General features: G+C 41.6%; 1 protein-coding gene across 1 annotated transcript in view; it reads right to left on the bottom strand.

Moving 5' to 3' along the window:
- Positions 1–460: 460 nt before the first annotated feature.
- Positions 461–14,986, bottom strand: part of LOC126278587 (lipase 3-like) — a 331,171-nt gene continuing 316,645 nt past the window's right edge. Inside the window, exon 8 of the mRNA XM_049978799.1 lies at positions 461–2,340. Coding sequence (XP_049834756.1) covers positions 2,173–2,340 — 168 coding nt within the window. The 3' untranslated portion in view covers positions 461–2,172. The remainder of the gene's footprint in view (positions 2,341–14,986) is intronic.

Genomic DNA, 14,986 nt, shown 5'->3' with positions numbered 1-14,986 from the left:
TTGTATCTCACGATTCGGATCGAGCCACGTAACGTATTTGAAATAAAGAGCTAGAAAGATCAGCACAAACATCCAGGTCTATCATGTTGAAAAATACATTTTGTGAAGTATGATAGTATTACTTTCGTAACTAATACGAACAACTCTGTGTTCTGGGCATCCGCTGCTGTGGTAACACATATTGCAAAAAGAACACCGCTTACAGGTGCATACAACTCTTTAATTAGACACGGCCAGTTTCATAGCCTAAAGCCGCATCCTCAGGTGTACATGTTGCTTTTTATCATTAAAAACATTATTACTCAGCGTTACTCGCCAAACGCACTGAATCACTTGGCGGATATTGTCGTTTCAACAAAGCTTGGGTCCCTTCCTTCTACGTTGATCTTGTTTCGTGGCAAAAGGTAACATGTACACCTGAAAATGAGGCTTTAGGGCCCAAAAATCAAATAAAGGAACATAATTTTTATAAACGTGTTTATTTTCATAGAAAATAATTTACTATACATCACAGTATTAAACAACAAATAACATATGCTGAATAATATAGTTCTTAATTTATATTATGCGGATGCTTTGGATATGCGTGTAAGTAGCATGAGTGAGATCAATGACACTGAATCCAACAGCATTCTGACAAAAATGCGAATGTGACTTCCGTTTATTAAACTAATACGTTTGCTCGATTGTCCATTCGACTCAATGTATACCGCAGTGCATGTAGCAGTGCATGTATTTCTTTCCAGCTCACAAGTCGATGTCACTGAGCATCGATATAATACATGCGATCCTTCTATAAAATTTCGCACATCTTGGCAGTGACGCTAGTAGGGGAAAGTTTCCTCCTCATCATTCGTTTAGACCCATAGCGCTTTTCAGCTGTTATACTCGTATTTGGTTTGTAACTCATTCCTCCATCCTTCGCTGATACCATTGTTTTACAATCTTTGGTTTGTATCGTACTTAAACTAACCGAACTGATGAATAATATTGCTTTATAATATGCCCTCGGATTAATCTACGAATAACTTGGCTCCAAACACACGGCTAGCTACATTTAACGCGTTAATAGACCGTAGATTTTTCTAACTTTGTACACTGGTACACGATATGTACGTTGATACACGATCTTAGTTTTTGATTCTGTGCTTAGTCTGCTACAAAGTCAGTGGTCTTACTGTCATTTTTCCACGGAATCTAGAATCCAGGTACCTAAATTTTAGATCTCTAACTTCTCCGATCCATTTCAAATTACTAAACTGGAAGTAACAATCAGCCTAGAGTTATGTTGCCGTTGGGGGAAAGCTGATTACATTTAATTTCTAGAAATAAACAATGAAATCAAAGAATTTCTGCCTCCCTTCCTCACTATGACATCACATATGTCTTCAATAGTCGATGCCACACAATAATTAATAATATGAGACGGTTTAGACATACGGAAGGGTGAAATTCAGTAATTTGAAGGTCTGATTACCACACACGTTAATGAGATCAAGATTCGCAGAAATTCAAGATTCGCAGAAATCACAATACGTTGGAACAGGACCCGCATCATTATATTTGCTTTAGAAAACGGATACCTATTAAACTGTTGCGTATTCCCAGGAGACTGACCATTTGTAGAACTATGAACCAGTTTCTGTCGTTGCTTGCTTTACAGTGACTCGTGCAACACAGTTACGATGGCGATTCTTTGTTGGACTGAATGTGAACTTCCACAGCAAGAAATACCTGAATACGAGTAAATATCTAGGAAAATAGACTAGGAATTTTTGTAAATAATTTGCTTCTAGTGCTTCCTCTACTTAGTGCAGTAACAACAATCAATATTTTTTGTGCAGAAATAAATATGGGATCAGGGGAAAGCAGAAACAGCTGAACTTACAGAAATGTCTAGAAAGATAATTTACGTTAAAAAAAAGAAGAAAAAAGAAAAGAAAACGAAATAAAGGGCGGTACGGTTCATTTTTGAAAATAAACACGCTTTCACGTAACAGGCTTGCTGTCATTCATTGGAAGATGTTGCTTTAAATATTCATCTCTAGACGTACAATGTAAAACTAATACATCGGTCGGTAGGTTCGTAGATGAGATTTCATTCAGCAACACTGGCTCCCTTTGAGGGGAAATGGCGTGCCCTATAACGGGGCATTTGTTCGGTAAGTGACTTCAGCAGCAGTTATGGTCGAGGACGTAATTAAGGAAGTTGATCAGCGGGTCGTAGAGGGCATCGACGACGTCTGTGGACCAGAGGAAGCTGAGGTGGCTGAAAGACTTGGTTGGTATCTGGTAGCTGCCCATCAGCTTCGGAAGCCGACTCGCCAACCATTGCATATCCTGTGAACAGGGGAAACGAGGAGTTCAGAGAAATACAGATCGAAAATATACATGTACACGAAACGGTGTATCTGTGTAAATGTCTCTGTGATTGTGTACGTATGTTCCAGCTTAGCTCAGTAAAGCGTAGAGTAATTTCAACCAAACTTGGTACAGGTGTGTAAGAAATTAGTAAATGAATGCAAGCGGCCTTGTAGGGTTAAGACATCAGAAATACTTGTAACCTAAGGACAATGTAACAGCAAAAACTAAAATCTCGGAAACATACACTATGTGATCAAAACTAGCCGCACACTCCCAAAAACATACGTTTTTCACATTAGGTGCATTGTGCTGCTACCTACTGCCAGGGACTCCACATCAGCGACCTTAGGAGTCATTTAGACATTGTGAGAGAGCAGAATGGAGCGCTCTCCGGAACACACGGGCTTCGAACGTGGTCAGGTGACCGGGTGTTACTTGTGTCATACGTCTCCTAAACATCCCTAGGTCCACTATTTCCGATGTGATAGTGAAGTGGAAACGTGAAGGGACACGTACAGCAAATAAACCGTCTGCTGACTGACACAGACCGCCGACAGATGAAGAGGGTCGTAATGTGTAATAGGCAGACATATATGCGGACCACCACACAGGAATTCCAAATTGCATCAGAATACACTGATAGTACTGTAATAGTTCGGCGGGAGGTGAGAAAACTTGGTTATCATGGTCGACCGGCTGCTCATAAGCCACACATCATCGCTCGGTCTAAGGAGAGTAAACATTGGACGACTGAACAGTGTAAAAACGTTGCGTGGAGTGACGAATCACGGTACACAATGTGGCGATCCGATGGCAGGGTATGGATATGGACAATGCCCGGTGAACGTCATTTTCCAGCGTGTGTAGCTCCAACAGTAAAATTCGGAGGCGTGGATGTTATGGTGTGGTCATGTGTTTCATGGAGGAGGCTTGCACCCCTTGTTGTTTTGCGTCTCACTATCAGAGTACAGGCCTACATTGATGTTATAAGTACCATCTTCCTTCCCCCTGCCGAAGAGCAATTTCAGGGATGGTGATCGAGCACCTGCTCATAACGCACGGCCTGTGGCGGAGTGGTTACATGACAATAACATCCCTGTAAGGAACTGGCCTGCACAGAGTCCTGACCTGAACGCTATAGAACACCTCTGGTATGTTTTGGAACGCCAACTTCGAGGCAGGACTTACCGACCGACTTCGATACCTCTCAGTGCAGCAGTCCGTGAAGAATGGGCTGTCATTCCCCAAGAAACCTTCCAGCGCCTGATTGAAATTATGCCTGCGAGACTGGAAGCTGTCATCAAGGCTAGGGGTGGTCCTACACCATACTGAATTCCAGCATTATCGATGGAAGTCGCCATGAACTTGAAAGTCATTTTCAGTCAGGTGTCCGGATACTTTCCATCACATAGCGTACATGTCAAACTGACACGTCATGCACAGACTAAATCATCACATAGGAGTGGGAACATCACATAGATCATTAAATACAAACAGAAGAATAAAAAATAATACTTACTAAAATTTCACATCGGAAAAACACCAAATAACGAAGCAATTTCACATTTGTCCAATAAAAATATAGTGTCAGCGTACATCATTGTATACATTACAAAATATGCTGGCCCCTATGATCAGAGCTTGTCAAGTAAGAATAATTAAAATGTTAAAGTCCAGAAATGGAACCAATCAAATAAAATGTCAGGTCATGTTATGAACTGCGGCCGGTTGACAGGAAGTGGAAACCAGCCAGGTGATGGGTGAGTCGAGATGGAACAACGCCGGCGGCATAGATGGCCAGTAAGTGGAAATGCGTTCACAGGGGGAGGGGGGAGGTGTGAGAGAATAGTGATAAATAAAGAATGGCAAAGGATGCTATTCCAAAGTAAAATATGGTAACTTACATTAACACACTTTTAAGACCATAAGTACATTATGGTATGCGCAATAATAAAGTTAATATGTGAACATGCTGTGATAAACGTATGTGACAATGGAGGACATTAGTGTATGAGTCATCGGACAGTAAAAAATACTCAGTAACTAGAGTGGGTAAAATCAGTGCCTTTAGAAAATACATCTACATCTACATCATACTCCGCAAGCCACCTGACGGTGTGTGGCGGAGGGTACCCTGAGTACCTCTATCGATTCTTCCTTCTATTCCAGTCTCGTATTGTACGTGGAAAGGATTGTCGGTATGCTTCTGTGTGGACTTTAATCTCTCTGATTTTATCCTCATGGTCTCTTCGCGAGATATACGTAAGAGGGAGCAATATACTGCTTGATGAAATGGGAGAAACCAACACGTATACACAAAAAATGTATACTGACAAGCAAAGGTCATAGGGGTCAACATATTTAATAATGCACACAATGATGTGCGCTGGCAGCATAGGGTCACTTCATTAGTTACAGTTTTTTCAATGTGAAATTTTAGTAAATACTAGTTTTTATTCTCTTGGATTTATTTTATGATATATGTGATTTTCCACCGCCTTTGTGAGGATCTAGTCTCTGCATGAAGCGTAATTTTGACATGTGAGTTTCCGAGTTTGTAGTTATTACTTTTACATTGTCTGCAGATTACAAGTATTTCTGAAGAAGACGGGTTCACATCCGTCGAAACAACGCTCAGAGGTTGAATATAACCAAATTTTGTTGCAGCTGGTTGGTTGCTTTGGATTTATTCGCTTATCTCTATCAGCTGCTAAAGAGCAGTCATGTTCAAAATAAGGGAAGGAAGCGCTCCATTTACTTGCCGTGTCAAAGTCGGATAAAATCCAGAGTTTTTGATATGCCCCCATCATTATCATCAAGGGTTATATCTGACTGTCGCGCAGCTGCCGTGGCTCCCATTTTTATGTCTAGAGGATGGCATCCGAGTGGCTGGATTACGTAATGAAGACAACATGGAATTGGCCATTCTGACGTCTATAGATTATGTCTGCGCTCTCTTTCCAGCATCGCCTGGGACTGTATCGAAATTTGAAGTGTCAAGTAAAACGTAAACTGAGAACTTTTTATTCAAGGACTCCGTCGCGAAAGAGACCATAATGATATTGATAAAGACATGGATTAGTATCAGCAGATAAATTACCGTGGGGGTAAGACACCTCTAGGTCCTCTGTTTATAAGATATGGCGGTGAGAGTGTGGTTTATTAACTCGGCTCAGGAGCATACACATAGAATTCTACAAATGGCAGTATGTGGCAAAGAAATAAAAGGAATATAACTATAAAAAACTAAAATTAAACAGTCTTTGTCAATAAGCAAGGAACCGCTGTAGCATTTTCTTGTGCATTTGACAACTCCTCTTTCCAAGAAACAGGGCAGCATAAACATTTACGGAGATGTTTAGCCGCCTGTGCTTGTCCTTGTTCGCAGACTGTTGTCAGATGTCAGTAATAGCATTTCATGACGTTGTCCTTAGATTTGCCAACGTACGGTCGTTGCCTGTTATGCGATCTGTATGTGGTCTGGTCCCGGTGGTGTTCGAATCGTAAGCTTTCTGCTGGCTTTACCACTACATAGAGTTCACAGCCCACTTTTGTCTGGTTTTCTTCGCTGATGTATTTAGTGAAGATGTTGACTGTAAAAACTCCTTCCTGGAACTTGACTTAGTTCTTGGTGGCTTATGTTCACACAATGAGAGTATCACATTTTCTTCGACTTTATTTCTTTCGGCATTTGCGGTGATTTACCGATGTATATCAGGAGGAGCAACGTGTCCCGTACTGTAAAATTTATGAACAGGAGTTGGTTGCAGCCACCCAGTTATTAGCCTTGCTGTTTCCTCAAGGACTACATGTTCTTCTTTCCTGTTGGTGAGTTTACACCATATTGAGGAAGCATACTCACCAGCCGAGAAACAGTGTGCCGTAGCAGAAGGACGGATCACCCGGGATTGGGCACCCCAGTTACCACCAACCAAGTTTCCGGATGTTGTTTCGAGCTGACAACTTTTGTGTGATATTAGGACAGTGCCGCCGGGAAGTAAGTGATCTGTCAACTCTAACACCAAGATACTTGGATGTTAAACAATATTCCAGATCGATACCTTCTCAAAACGCTTTCAGCTTTCTCCCTGCCCGTCTGTTTCGTTGATGAAAAACGCAAATTCTGCGTTCGGTGTGCGTTTGGCTTCAGGTGGTTCGTCTTACAGTAACCATCAGCACTAGCTTTGTTTCTTCAAAAGGTAGTGATATGTCAACATTTGTCGGGGTAATTTCATGCAAACGTGGTATGTAAGAGAATATGACACTGAAAAATCTAGGTCTAGAATACTCTTAGTACTAGTAGCTATTGCGATGAGGGTACGAAATGAGAGTGGCATGTAGGGATAGCTCCGAAACACTTGCAGAGATTTCAGTCGTTTGTAGGACGCGTATGACTTACTACAAGGAAAAAATACCTTCTGTGTAGGACAGCCATCTACATCTACATGGATACTCCGCAAATCACATTTAAGTGCCTTCACAATTCTTTATTATTGCAATCTCTTATAGAAGAAAGAACGAACACCTATATCTTTCCGTACGAGCTCTGATTTCTCTTATTTCATCGTGATGATCGTTTCTCCCTATGTAGGTAGGTGTCAACAAAATATGTTCGCATTCGGAGGAGAAAGCTAGTGATTGGAATTTCGTGAGAAGATTGGGTCGCAACGAAAAACTCCTTTCTTTTAATGATGTCCAGCCCAAATCCTCTATCATTTCTATGACACTCTCTCCCATATTTCGCGGTACAAAACGTGATACCCTTCTTTGGAATTTTTCCATGTCCTCCGTCAGTCCTATCTGGGTAAGGATCCCACACCGCGCAGCAGTATTCTAAAAGAGGACTGTCAAGCGTAGTGTAGGCAGTCTCTTTAGTAGATCTGTTACATTTTGGTGGAAATTGGTACAGAGAAAGTGGTGACACGTAAGATATGATCCTGGAATGTCAGACTCCACACTAGGCAAACTTCATACGTATATGACCTACTACCTCAAAATTATAATAAAAAAACCTTTGCCGGGGTTAGACACTGATTAGGGGTTAGTTACCGGTTTGAGAAGTGTGACACACGAAAGTAATGGAATGCTTGGTGACAGTCCTGGTTGCTAATAATAGCTAGAGGTGTGGCTTGTAATTGGAAGAATTAGCTTACTACATAGCTTGGAAATCCTTGTAGTAATTGCAAGCGGACTTGTAGTAGTTGGAAGTAAACTCGGTAGACACATGATTACGACCTGGAACAGACGCTACGTTGCTGTGACATTTCTTGTTCCTGTAGGTGTAGGGCTGAGGCCAAGAGTATCTACATCTACATCTACATCCATACTCCGCAAGCCACCTGACGGTGTGTGGCGGAGGTTACCCTGAGTACCTCTATCGGTTCTCCCTTCTATTCCAGTCTCGTATTGTTCGTGGAAAGAAGGATTGTCGCTATGCTTCTGTGTGGGCTCTAATCTCTCTGATTTTATCCTCATGGTCTCTTCGCGAGAGCAATATACTGCTTGACTCTTCGGTGAAGGTATGTTCTCGAAACTTTAACGAAAGCCCGTACCGAGCTACTGAGCGTCTCTCCTGCAGAGTCTTCCACTGGAGTTTATCTATCGTCTCCGTAGCGCTTTCGCGATTACTAAATGATCCTGTAACGAAGCGCGCTGCTCTCCGTTGGATCTTCTCTATCTCTTCTATCAACCCTACCTGGTACGGATCCCACAGTGCTGAGCAGTATTCAATCAGTGGGCGAACAAGCGTACTGTAACCTACTTCCTTTGTTCTCGGATTGCATTTCCTTAGGATTCTTCCAAAGAATCTCAGTGTGGCATCTGCTTTACCGACGATCAACTTTATATGATCATTCCATTTTAAATCACTCCTAATGCGTACTCCCAGATAATTAATGGAATTAACTACTTCCAGCTGCTGACCTGCTATTTTGTAGCTAAATTATAAGGCATCTATCTTTCTATGTATTCGCAGCACATTACACTTGTCTACATTGAGATTCAATTGCCATTCCCTGCACCATGCGTCAATTCGTTGCAGATTCTCCTGCATTTCTGTACAATTTTCCATTGTTACAACCTCTCGATACACCACAGCGTCATCTGCAAAAAGCCTCATTGAACTTCCGATGTCATCCACCAGGTCATTTATGTATATTGTAAATAGCAACGATCCTATGACACTCCTCTGCGGCACACCTGAAATCACTCTTACTTCGGAAGACTTCTCTCCATTGAGAACGACATGCTGCGTTCTGTTATCGAGGAACTCCTCAATCCAATCACAGAATCGGTCTGATAGTCCGTATGCTCTTACTTTGTTCATTAAACGACTGTGGGGAACTGTGTCAAACGCCTTGCGGAAGTCAAGAAACACGGCATCTACCTGTGAACCCGTGTCTAAGGCCCTCTGAGTCTCGTGGACGAATAGCGTGAGCTGGGTTTCACACGACCGTCTTCTTGGAAACCCATACTGATTCCTACAGAGTAGATTTCTAGTCTCCAGAAAAGACATTATACTCGAACATAATACGTGTTCCAAAATTCTACAACTGATCGACGTTAGAGATATAGGTCTGTAGTTCTGCACATCTGTTCGAAGTCCCTTCTTGAAAACGGGGATGACTTGTGCCCTTTTCCAATCCTTTGGAACGCTTCGCTCTTCTAGAGACCTGCGGTACACAGCTGCAAGAAGGGGGGCACGTTCCTTCGCGTACTCTGTGTAAAATCGAACTGGTATCCCATCAGGACCAGCGGCCCTTCCTCTTTTGAGCGATTTTAATTGTTTCTCTATCCCTCTGTCGTCTACATCGATATCTACCATTTTGTCAACTGTGCGACAATCTAAGGAAAGGAAGCACAGAGCAGTCTTCCTCTGTGAAACAGCTTTGGAAAAAGACATTTAGTATTTCGGCCTTTAGTCTGTCATCCTCTGTTTCAGTACCATTTTGGTCACAGAGTGTCTGGACATTTTGTTTTGATCCACCTACCGCTTTGACATAGGACCAAAATTTCTTAGGATTTTCTGCCAAGTCAGTACATAGAACTTTACTTTCGAATTCGTTGAAAGCCTCTCGCATAGCCCTCCTCACACTACATTTCGCTTCGCGTAATTTTTGTTTGTCTGCAAGGCTTTGGCTATGTTTATGTTTGTTGTGAAGTTCCCTTTGCTTCCGCAGCAGTTTCCTAACTCGGTTTCCCATCTCTTACAATCTTGCTTGGCACATACTAATCTAATACATATTGTACGATGGTTTTGAACTTTGCCCACTGATCCTCAACACTATCTGTACTTGAGACAAAACGTTTGTGTTGAGCCGTCAGGTACTCTGTAATCTGCTTTTTGTCACTTTTGGTAAACAGAAAAATCTTCCTACCTTTTTTAATATTTCTATTTACGGCTGAAATCATCGATGCAGTAACCGCTTTATGATCGCTGATTCCCTGTTCTGCATTAACTGTTTCAAATAGTTCGGGTCTGTTTGTCACCAGAAGGTATAATATGTTATCGCCACGAGTCAGTTCTCTGTTTAACTGCTCAAGGTAGTTTTCAGATAAAGCACTTAAATTCTTTGTCCCTGCCACCCGTTATGAACGTTTGCGTCTCCCAGTCTATATCCGGCAAATTAAAATCTCCACCCAGAAGTATAACATGGTGGGGAAATCTACTCGAAATAGTTTCCAAATTATCCTTCAGGTGCTCAGCTACAATAGCCGCTGAGCCCGGGGACCTATAGAGACATCAAATTACCATGTCTGAGCCTGCTTTAACCGTGACCTTCACCCAAATCGTTTCACATTTCGGATCTCCGTCAATTTACTTCGATACTATTGCACTTCTTATCGGTATAAACACACCTCCCCCTTCACTGTCCAGCCTGTCTCTGCGGTATACATTCCAATCTGAGTTTAGGATTTCGTTACTGTTTACGTCTGGTTTCAGCAACTTTCTGTCCATAGTACTATATGGGCGTTGTGACCGTTTATTAATGAGAGCAGTTCTGGGACCTTTCTATAGACGCTCCTGCAGTTTACTATTAGCACATTAACATTGTTATTCCCTGTTGCCTTTTGCCTACTCCTACCTTACCGTGTCTCAGGCCTAGGGAGAGAATTCTCTAACCTAAAAAACCCCCATGTGCACTCCACACGTACTCCGCTACCCTTGTATAGTGCACACCTGACCTATTCAGGGGGACCCTACATTTCTCCACCCGATAGCGGAGGTCAAGAAATTTGCACCCCAGGTCTCCGCAGAATCGTCTGAGCCTCTGGTTTAAGCCTAAAGGCGGTGATAGGTACTTACAACACTGGAAGCGCTGGAGAAATGTCAACCAAACGTATTACACAAATGGCTTATTATGTAGGTAGACACCCCAATCACAGCTGTAAGGGACGGTTGGATGGGAAGGAGTAGACGTTTGAAGATAATCATTGACGACAAAGTCTGGTGTCGAATCCAAGGTCTCCGGTATCGCTATGCTAAATGGTGTCAGCCCCGTTTACGTTTCACCCCTGGGAATGTGACTACGTATGGAAAGGGAGTGAAGGATATAACTAATCGAAAAGAACTGACATTAGAGTCAAAATATACTTTCCTGAGTTGCACTTTGATGACAGTTCCGAAGGCATTCAGTATCTAGGAACTCTGGTGGCGTTGGTTATGGAAATAGGATGATACAACCGGACAATACCGTGTAATAAGGCAATACCAAAAAAATTAAGGGTGTTTCTCTAGGAAAACAAGGTGTCACTTGCATAATATGAACGTGTGGTGTAATACAAGTGTAAGAGCTTCATAATGTTTCGCTTTAATATGCGATGCCCTCTGCCTTAAATTCACGAAAATTCGGAAACAGCCTGGAAACTGGAAATCTCTTTTACTTTCACTAATATATCATAGACACTTTTCCTAAAGAGTCCACAGCGTATTGGTCAATCGAATATGTCCATCAAGACAAGGAGCCAGAATAAGACGTCTCTACTAAGGACGACGGGAGCATAAGGTGCTATAGAGACAGAGGCCCTCCTCATCATTCTGGGAACAAGTCCCGCTGACATCACTGTACGATATCTTGTTGCAGAATATTCATTGCGGCGGCATACCGTAGATAAAGTACAATAAATTACGGGTTCCAGAATAACTATTAAGTTAGATCTTCGGGACTAGGTACTGGATGAATGGCAGCGGGATTAGAGCACAAATTGCAGGACGTCGGGTATGCAGTCTGTTTCGGAACATAACAGTGAGAGACTAAAAATGAATTATATCGGCTTCAACAGAGGTATGCTTCACTTTATGACAGGACAAGGCCATTACCCCCGCTATTTACACAGTACAGGAAAGACAGCGTGAGCATTGTGTGACTCTGGTCATTTAGAATCCTTCGAAATTGTGGTGTTCGCACGCCAAGTGGCTACTAGAAGACATGGACCCCCTCAAAGCTAAACGTTGTTGTTGTGGTCTTCAGTCTGAGGACTGGTTTGATGCAGCTCTCCATGCTACTCTATTCTGTGCAAGCCTCTTCATCTCCGAATACCTACTGCAACCCACATCCTTCTGAATCTGCTCAATGTATTCATCTCCTAGTCTGCCCTCCTATACTAAATTGGTGATCCCTTAATGTCTCAGAACATGTCCTACCAACCGATCTCTTCTTCTAGTCAAGTTGTGCCACAAGCTCCTCCTCTCCCCAATTCTGTTCAATACCTCCTCATTAGTTACCTGATCTACTAATCTGATCTTCAGCATTCTTCTGTAGCACCACGTTTTAAAAGCTTCTAACCTCTTCTTGTCTAAACTATTTATCGTCCATGTTTCACTTCCATACAGGGCCACACTCCATACAAATACTTTTAGGAAGGACTACATGACACTTAAACCTATACTCGACGTTAACAAATTTCTCTTCTTCAGAAACACTTTTCTTGTCATTGCCAATCTGCATTTTGTATCCACCCTACTTCCGGCATCACCAGTAATTTTACATCTCAAATAACATCTTGTACTTTAAGTGTCTCATTTCCTAATCTAATTCCTTAAGCATCACCTGATTTAATTCGACAACATTCCACTATCCTCGCTTTGCTTTTGTTGATGTTCATTTTATATCCTCCTTTCAAGATTCTGTCCATGCCGTTCAACTTCTCTTCCAAGTCCTATACTGCCTCTGCGAAAATTTCAGTGTCATCGACAAATCTCAAAGTGCATTAAATAGTGTACCTAATTAGGAATTCTGACACATTCCAGTTATGGAACATTGTCAAGAACAATATATCTGGAAAAGAACTAGACGAGTTCAGAACCACTATTGGAAACACAAATATGGGTGTAAGAAGTGGCAACAGAAGAGAGGAAATGAGTGGGAGGGAAGACGCGGATGATGAGGAGGTACGAAAGCGCAACGGAGTGCTGATACTGAGGAGGAGAAAAACACTACGTGGTCAGTGGAGTATTGTGCGGTATCTGTTAACAACAGCATATTCAATAGTAACTTACTTTTAATTCATTTCTAGTATCAATAAACTAGTTATTAATAATTGTAACCGAGATAATTTGAAGTTTTTTTCTGAGTTGCTAAACAACTGGACAATTAAGTTATTAATAGTTTTCCGTCTTGAGTTTACTGGAATTTAATTAAAGAGAATTACAATAGACGCATTTCGTTTTTAAATTGTAAATCATCTTCCGTGGTTATTTTACTGCGGAAGGTAACCATGCAGACAAATCTAGTATAACTGGACAATTAATTACAGATGGCTGAAAGGTAGGCCATTTTCCTACGCAGCGTAGGCAAAACCCGAAGATGTAGCTAGGTAACCTCAAACGGCAGTAACCTGAAGAAATTTACATAAAAAGTAACATCATCTCTTTTGATTATTTCACTACTTACTTTCGTGTTATTTCTTACAAACTATTTACTTTTCTCTGCATAGACGCTTATTACTAAAATTTATTGTGTAATTTGATATCTTAATATTGCATCACTAGAATTTAAATGGTTCAAATGGCTCTGAGCACTATGGTACTTAACATCTATGGTCATCAGTCCCCTAGAACTTAGAACTACTTAAACCTAACTAACCTAAGGACATCACACAACACCCAGCCATCACGAGGCAGAGAAAATCCCTGGCCCCGCCGGGATCGAACCCGGGAACCCGGGCGTGGGAAGCGAGAACGCCACCGCACAACCACGAGCTGCGGGCACTAGAATATAAAAAAAATGTATGCCACTATCTAGAGAATTTGAAATGTAATGATGTATTATACGACCTTCTTTGGACACACTTGTTTTATGACTGCAATAAATAAAAACTAATATCCACCGTCTGGTGGATCATGGGATGACAGCTGTTATTATATCTTTATGTGCAGTAGTGACAGTTGTTTCTGCATCTTTATGTAGGGAAGATGACAACTGTTACTATATCTTCATGTAGTGGGGATCAGAGCTGTTGCTACATTTTTATGTACTAAGGATGTCAGTTATTACTACATGTTTATGTAGTAGGGATGATACCTTCAGCTGCATTTATATTTCTTGTTTTATTTGCAATCGCTTTCTATAATCTATTACGCCATCTTCATGACCCTGATTACAGTAAATCAGATCTTTAATTGTATACGGTGTAGCAAACTATTACAGCTGTTTTTAAAAGTTATGATACATTTATGCAGTTTAACTAAAACAATTCCAGGTTTCATATTTACCTGTGACCAGCAAAGTGCTAAGACCTTGAGAAAAGACAAGAGCTGTGGACAGTGCGTATACTACAAAATATTAATATTTATTTCACTAATATCAGGCAGTTAAAATGGATGTATTAACAGCCAAGAACGGTGAAGGCGCATATTGTGGTTAGATGCATTTGGTATTATTCAATAACGGGGTACACCCACACTGAGCTACCTTAACAATAGGAGGGGTGCTGTAGTCCTCTTGTGTCACTGACACAAACAGTTCAGGTGGAACAATGCATAATGTCTCACTCACGCGGGGTGGTAACCGAGTAAATCACGAAACAGAAATGTAACAACCAACCAAAGTAGTGGAAACGTAAAGTGCACTAGTGAGGGCAAAGTCATTACTCGTATTGTAACGTATCATACCGAAATCTACTTCAATAAAAGCAAGTCCCACAAATACAGCTGAAGGGTCATCATTAATACATAAAGGTAAGGCATACTGGTTGGTCTTACTGCCATATGAAAGACAAATTTTCAGTCTGTGGTGGGGTCGATCAGTGATCCTTGGAGGTCCCGTGAGAGCTGCTGAAGTACTCGTTCCTTTTGCTCGGTGTTGCTCTCCTCTGATGCCTTAGGCAGGGACTGAAAATGGGGCCGTTGACAGATAACGATCAAAAGAATGAAATACTGTTGGAGTTTAGTTTTACGTAGTCACTATACGACAGTATGGCAGACCTGAAGCTATTAAAATTTCCTCGAGCTTCCAGCTGAATCAAGTGGTTTACTACCTACGAGCTTCCAGACCTACTTTCAAGCTGACACCTGACAATGGATGAGGAACGCTTTCGCCGCGTCATGTGGTTTATTATCCACGAGCTTCCACACGAATACTCTTCGGCTATTGTCGTCATTGGAGAATGGACGAGAAACGCT

This window comes from Schistocerca gregaria, chromosome 6 (genome assembly GCF_023897955.1).
Source record: "Schistocerca gregaria isolate iqSchGreg1 chromosome 6, iqSchGreg1.2, whole genome shotgun sequence".
In the NCBI taxonomy this organism is placed as follows: domain Eukaryota; kingdom Metazoa; phylum Arthropoda; class Insecta; order Orthoptera; family Acrididae; genus Schistocerca; species Schistocerca gregaria.
This window is presented reverse-complemented; position numbering and strand designations above follow the sequence as displayed.